We start from the raw sequence: 7,564 nt of genomic DNA on the forward strand, positions 1-7,564 counted from the left end.
ACCAATCACTGTTTGATCTCAAACTAATGTCTGTGAAAAATACAATATAAACAAATTAGTTTAAAAAAACTACAATTCAGCAAAATATTTAGGAAGCTGAATTGTTACTCCATTAGCCCAGACTCTAGTCTTACATGATCATTCAGAAATCATTCTAATATAGGCCTACTTATTTGGCGCTCAAGGAACATTTCTTCTTATTCTTATTATCAATGTTGAAAACAGTTGTGCTGCCTTATATTTTGTGGAAACTGTGATACGTTTTTTTCAGGAGTCTTTGATGAATAGAAAATTCAAACGAACAGCATTTGTTTGAGATCGATTTTTGCATTGTCTTTACTGACACATTTGATCAATTTAATGAGTCCTTGCAATTTCTTTAAAAAAATTACTGACCCCATCATTTTGAATGGTAGTATATCAATAATTATTATAATGCAAAATGTTTACTCTACTAAGTTATTTGTCTCTCTATCCACCATAAAAAGCTGAACACCCCTGTCTTAGAATGTTACTACCTGTAAAATATTAAAATGATGTGAAAATGCCATATAAAATATAGTTTTTAGATAACTTATAAGTTTTGGTTATATATAAGCTTTTGTTGTCTGGGACTAACTAATGTTAAAACCTATGTAATTCCTGATAGAGACAGTTTTCTTCACCACTCGCACTAACTTTTCCTAAATCACTAAAAATATATGCCTTGCTGCAATTTGCCAAAATTGCAATCGAGTCTGTCTATAGATTTTATGTGCATGATCGTACCATAAATAATGTGTTGATGTCAATAATGACAGTAAATCCCACACACAGCTTTTCATATCTCATGCAGTCTTCTTCAGAGATGAGACCGTAAGAAATGGTGAGCCAAAACCAGACCATATTGAAGAATAACAAAAACATAAATTACTGAATCATGGAAGAAACACAGAGCTGTTCAAATCCCCTGACGGGATCATCTTTGAGCTTTGAGCTCTATAGAGAGTGATTTATATAGCATTATAGACATTACATTGGTAGGACAGTATAGTTCTCTCACAGTGTCAATTCATGATTCACCAAGGACAATATGATATCTAGAGACTAGTCAGTGGGGTTCATTTTTAATACAAGCACTCTTATGGAAAAGATGCAGAAACAGACTCTCTTGAAAAACTTTTGGAGAACATGTGGGACACAGAAAGAAGCTTACTAGCTCTTCAATAAAACATCATTAATCTTGATGGTGCCAGACCCAGATATTTGGGCAAGAAGACACAAGTGCGGCCCGACATAGCTGTGCGAATATTGGGGCTGATCAGGGATTTTGACCGATAAAGCAGAGATAATTATTCAGAGAACACAGACATCCACATAAAAGATTCATTTCAGGAGGCCATACATGAGAGACACATGCATGTGTGCAGCCTTGCATGTTTGTGGGTGGCTACATCACTCTTGGTTGTCATTTTTCTACAGGCTCAAAAAAAAGTCCCCTTTCCCGTCAGTGCAAATAAATTCCTTATTCCTCAGAAGAAAGGGTTCTCTTACCACTCCACTTTGCGGCGAGACTATAGCACACTAAATGGCGGGGCAACTTAAGCTTGTGGCCATCAGACATACCGAATCAGGAAAGAGAGTATCCCTGCACATAAAGCAAGACATGATTTTCAAAAAGTTATCTAATATTTCAAGCCACTGAACTATATCATCTGTGAACAGATATCATAATAATACATGTTTTGTGTTATCCATAGACATTAAAATTATAATAATATATATTTAATATTAGTGTCTATGTGAAGGATATTGCCTTGGTGGAAAGTGTTTCACTATGACTTACACACCAAATTGGCTATTTGTCATAGAAGCTTGTAACCATCAATGAGAAATGTTCACAGAGCTTTTGCCTGAATCACTGCACAGCTTCAGTCTATGTCTGGCCTCTAGTGGAGGAAACCTAATAACACAGATCGTTTTGCAGCAAGGCCAAACTTTTGAGGTGAAATATTTTAATACATTTATTGTACCATACACACACACACTCAACATGTAAAAAACCCAATAAACACACAGTCAACATGTAATAAAACCCAATAAATATCTGACAAAGTATACATATAGTATAGTATACACACACACACACACACACACACACACATAAGTTTGTATATATATATATATATATATATATATATATATATAGGCCTACTTTGTCAGATATTTATTGGGTTTTAGACATTTTTAAATAGATACTCCGTCATATATATTGCATATTTACATATATATAATATTTTAACAAAAGTCAACTTATTTATAAATCTGTTTCTAAATTGTACCTGCTTTTGGAGATGAGTTCAGGCACAAACACATACACCTATAAGGGTCCTTCAGCGCTTCTGCATTGTTAAGACGAAACTCGCGAAGCAGCTGGAGTTGCTGGGGAGCGTTTGTTGTACTTACAGAAAATAACATCTAAAACACTGAAGTCCAACTGTATCATACAAATATATCTTTCAAGACTTTGAAAGTAACGGTAAGACGCTACCATCATAAGAATTATCAGTGCTCTGCATCCATGAAAGCGATGACCAGCTGAAGCTAGCGGCTAACGCTCACAGTTCGCTAACTTAGAGAATCTAATAGCACGCGAGTGAAGTATGATTCTCTAACAGCGCTTTTGTGTTTATGTTTACGTCTGTGTGTTATGTGATGGCTGATTGCTCAGTTCTTCTGTTGTGTGTTAATACGTGCAGCTAATAGAGCTCAAGGGATGTGCTGCTGGCCAGCAGTCTGACCATCCGGCCAAGAAGAAAGATTTGAGTCTGCTAGTTAGACTTAAAAGCCTTTTAAGATTACGCCGAATTACACTAAATGTGCTGCAGAAATGTCGTTCTGTTTCTGATCTATTGTGGCTGAGTGGCAATTCGATTATATCAGAATTGATGGATTGGGAAAATTGAGGTTCATCCCAGACAGATGGGGGTTTCGGAGTCTTTATTTGGGATAACTGATAGACCTTTGTTTGCTCTCTGGACCGTAAAAGTAAGTTTAGGTTTTGACTAGTTTTAGAAAAACTAAATCTGATTGTTTTTGACCTATGTATATAGTATATCATTGAAAATATCTTCGATTAAATGTGATTGATTGTCATGCATTATGTAGGTAATTATTATTTTTGTAATTGTTTTTGTCATCTGAGCAAAATAACAAATATTCTTTGGCTTTATCTTTACAGATGCCATCAGTGACCACTGGCGACAATGCTGTTCACTCCACCAGTCCGGATTTGGCCGCTGCGCCATCTGAAGCCCTCAAGCAAGTACTTGGTGTAATTGACAAGAAGGTCCGCAACATGGAAAAGAAAAAGGTAAGTCATTGTTAATGTGAAATCAATCAAGCTTGACCCTATTTACTTACTTAATACACCAGTCCTGGGAATATTGTGCACTGTTTATCAGTACATGTAATTCTGAAGAAAAGTTTTGTTTTTATATTTCACCAAAGCTTCACTAAAAATCTTGCCAGTACTTGATCCAGTAATATAATGCAGATTAGCATCAAATCAATGAATATTTTGGTGATAACAGCAAATAAGGATTGATTTAATGGACATTGAGTGTCATTTGTGTCTGTTGAAACGCCTTTATAAAAGTGGTTATTGTAGGTCAGTTGATCACCACAATCAACTAAAGTAACTGGCTCCATTTATAGCATGAAATGGCCACTTTGTATGACCAAATCAGTTAACGATGGATAAGATCAAGTCCCATCTCATCCATTTTTTTCTCAACATTAAATATCCTATTTCACTTGGATATCTATCATCTTTGTTTTTTTTTCTTAATACTTTTTAAATGGTGTCACGTTATACATGTCAGTAATGCAGTTAAAATTAGAACATGGATTTATTTATTTTTGTTTTGTAAGTTTTAACTGTATTCTTAAAGCATTGGGTTTCTGTTATTTTATTTTAGTGAAGTTTAATGAATGCTTCTAAAAAATAGTACATTACTGGTGTGTCTTACTTTACTATGAGTCTCAACCAGAAATATAGTGTGAAAATGGACTGCTCAGTGGTATAAATTGTGTCGGCTTGACATAAAGATGCTTGCATCTGATGAATTATGTGGAATTTACATTTTAATCTGCATTCTACTCCTCACCATTAACATGAGAAAACTCTCTGTTAAGAGCAAGCTGGATGACTACCAGACAAGGAAGAACAAAGGAGAACGTCTCAACCAGGATCAGCTGGTATGTGCAGTATACTCTATTCAATTATAGTCCTTTGTGCTCACATATATCAGCTCTGTTCCTTTATGTATTAAATACATATGGTTCTTTGTTTCATATGTGTAGGAGGCTTTATCTAAAGCTCCGGAGGTGGTTCACAACTTGGACTTTGCCCGTGAGTTGCAGAAGAGCTTCCTGGCTTTAAATGTGGAGGTATGTTTGTGATTGAAGTTTACCTGACATGACCCTGTTTTGTACTTGGCGCCCAGCCAAAGTTTCATCTCAGCATCTACATTCAGTTTTACTCCTACTATCTAGCCTAAAACCGATAATGCAATGCAATATTTCTGTCCTCACAAAGCGATAATGCTGTGGGACAGCACCTTGCCTCGGTTTGTTTGCCGAGTTTATATTAAAAATGTTTTGATTGTTTTCTTGTAGATCCAGAAAACAGTGAAAAAGGCGGCACGACGGGAGCAGCTGAAGAGGGAGGAAGTGGAGCGCAAGCGACTGAAAGCAGTGCTGGAGGTGCAATACCTGCTGGAGCAGTTGGGGGAGGAAAGCGTGAGGCAGGACCTGACTCAGTCCAGTGGGGATGCCCCCGTACTCACAGAGTCAGAGCTAACAGGCCTGGATGAGTTCTATAAGCTAATTGGGCCTGAGCGGGACTCTAGTGTAAGGTGAGGATGGTTCATTTATCCTGTACAGTTAATTTGAGGTTGGAGATTTAGCATGTTTTAATATCTTTATCAAAATGCCTTTTGATTCCAGGTTGGCTGAGCAGTTTGAGGAAGCATCCATGCATTTGTGGGAGCTTTTGGAAGGAAGGGATAAAGCTGTGGCTGGAACCACATGTAAGCAATGTTTTTTTTCCCCCGAATTTACAGTCAATTTAGCCTTACAATTGGACCTGAAATATTTACTTTTTAAACTGTAATGGTTTATATATACAGTGGTGTGAAAAAGTGTTGGCCCCCTTCCTGATTTCTTATTTTTTTGCATGTTTGTCACACTTTAATGTTTCAGATCATCAAACAAATTTAAATATTAGTAAAAGATAACACAAGTAAACACAACATGCAGTTTTTAAATGAAGGTTTTTATTATTAAGGGAAAACAAAATCCAAAACTACATGGCCCTGTGTGAAGAAGTGTTTGCCCCCCTGTTAAAACTGTGGTTTATCACACCTGAGTTCAATTTCTCTAGCCACACCCAGGCCTGATTACTGCAAACACCTGTTCGCAATCAAGAAATGTCTTAAATAGGACGTGCCTGACAAAGTGAAGTAGACCAAAAGATCCTCAAAAGCTAGACATCATGCCGAGATCCAAAGAAATTCAGAAATGTACGAGAAAGAAAGTAATTGAGATCTATCAGTCTGGAAAAGGTTATAAAGCCATTACACTTTTTCACACAGGCCATGTAGTTTTGGATTTTGTTTTCCCTTAATAATAAAAACCTTCATTTAAAAACTGCATGTTGTGTTCACTTGTGTTATCTTTGACTAATATTTAAATTTGTTTGATGTTCTGAAACATTAAAGTGTGACAAACATGCAAAAAAATAAGAAATCAGGAAGGGGGCCAACACTTTTTCACACCACTGTACATATAGGAATGAATAAATAAAAATAAATAGGCTTTTTTATGTGGATTATTTTTTTTTAAGAGTGCTATTTATTTATTAAAGAATACCATTATTATTATTAAACAAAGCTCTATTGTAAATGTGTTTGTGTTTTTTTTAAACTGTCACTTGAGTCATGTACATTTTTAACATTATCAATTAAGTGATGTACATTTTAGGCTTGTGGGACTTGCATGACATTAAAGGTCTCTGCTTTATTTTGAACATAATCCAAAAATGTTTCAAAATTCTGTGAGGGAGTCGGTTGTGAACTTGGCCTCTTGAACTATTCATAGCTTGAGTGAATCTGATTCTTGGTAACGCAAGAGTGAGTTTGAGGTTGTTTCATGAAAGTTAAAGGGGTCATATGATGTTGCAAAAAAGAACATTATTTTGTGCAGTTTGTAAGATTCTTTTGTTTGTTCGAGTCACTGCTTGTCGTCATTGTTATCAGATTAATTTTTTAAAATTGCATTTACAATTGTCAGAATGGTTTTGAGCAATGCCGACTGTATAATCAAACCAATATTTGATTTCCAGTGAGTCTGAATACCAATGGGGCCATCCCTCGCTTGGCCTCTCTATGAATGGTGGCACTTGCCATGGCTTTTGCAAGCTGTGCTCTGTCTCAGCCCCATGAGGGTCAGCAATGCTTCGTGCTGACTTGTGACCCATGTCAGCAGCTGGGCAGGCAGCCAGTGGTCTGCACAAAGCCTCTCTGCTGGAGGATTTAATGATGGACAGGGCCTGCCTGCGTAGTCTTACAGAGAGGGTGGGAATCATGATAGTATCAAATTTTGCGGACTCGGCCTATGAGACCTTGTTTACTGATATTGTTGTAGTTTTTGTGGGCTAAATTGAAGTTACCTGCAGTGAAGAAAAATGCCTTGAGTCCAAATTATGTAGTTTACATCTGCCAGCAGACTAACTGGGCCTTGCTAAACTTTTTATGTTAACCTGTTTTTTGTGTCTTGAACAGACAAAGCCCTTAAGGAAAGCTTGGACAAGATGCTGCTAAGTGGGTACTTTGATCGTGCTCAAACACATCAGAATGGAGTGTGTGAAGAGGAGACGGAGGCCGCAGCAGCGGAGTCTTCAGAGAGCGAGGAACGCCCCGCTGAGCCAGGTAAAAACAAAGCCATCAAATTTCAGAGCAAAGAGATGCTTCCTCGCACAGCTGCCAGCTCACATCGCTGTTCTTGTCTTTTCACAGAGGGAACCGCTCAAGAATACACAGAAACTATTGAGGTTGAAGCAACAGAGGTGTGAATTGATATTACCACACTTTAGGGCTTTTCACACTTGAAATAGTTAATCCTGGGTCGTTCTAAACCCCAGGTGAATGGAATCCTGGGTTATCTTCATAGACTGTAAAAAAAAAAGATGGACGACGCGTCTCCTATTCCTTCCCCTATAGAAAAGTGCAGACAAAGCATCTCAGTATGGCCGCTGCCATCTTGAGTAAATTGTCATTTGGAGCCAGAGTCTGCGCAGTAGAGATTCGTTTGGAGCCAGAGTCGTGAGTAGTGTCGTGAGGTGGAGCCGCGGTATCAAACTCCCGCAGACCCAATCAACCGTAACGACACGCCCCGTTTTTATAGCATCAAATTACTAGCTAAAATCAAACTTGTCACAAAAACTAACAATTTAACATATATCAGCGTGATAACAACTACCTTAAATTACCAAAACCATCTTTCGGAAAATTGTATTGGAAGC

At 37.4% G+C, this 7,564-nt stretch overlaps 1 protein-coding gene across 2 annotated transcripts in view; it reads left to right on the forward strand.

Annotated features, from left to right (window-relative positions):
- Positions 1–2,356: 2,356 nt before the first annotated feature.
- LOC107688163 (caprin-1-like) overlaps positions 2,357–7,564 on the forward strand; it is a 28,291-nt gene continuing 23,083 nt past the window's right edge. Inside the window, exons 1-8 of one of the 2 annotated variants that reach the window (XM_016485747.1) lie at positions 2,357–2,518; positions 3,221–3,352; positions 4,177–4,239; positions 4,345–4,431; positions 4,660–4,898; positions 4,990–5,072; positions 6,825–6,971; positions 7,059–7,108. In XM_016485747.1, coding sequence (XP_016341233.1) covers positions 3,221–3,352; positions 4,177–4,239; positions 4,345–4,431; positions 4,660–4,898; positions 4,990–5,072; positions 6,825–6,971; positions 7,059–7,108 — 801 coding nt within the window. In that variant the 5' untranslated portion in view covers positions 2,357–2,518. The other variant, XM_016485746.1, reaches the window with a different exon arrangement.

This window comes from Sinocyclocheilus anshuiensis, unplaced genomic scaffold, assembly GCF_001515605.1.
Source record: "Sinocyclocheilus anshuiensis isolate Anshui unplaced genomic scaffold, SAMN03320099.WGS_v1.1 scaffold529, whole genome shotgun sequence".
Taxonomy (NCBI): domain Eukaryota; kingdom Metazoa; phylum Chordata; class Actinopteri; order Cypriniformes; family Cyprinidae; genus Sinocyclocheilus; species Sinocyclocheilus anshuiensis.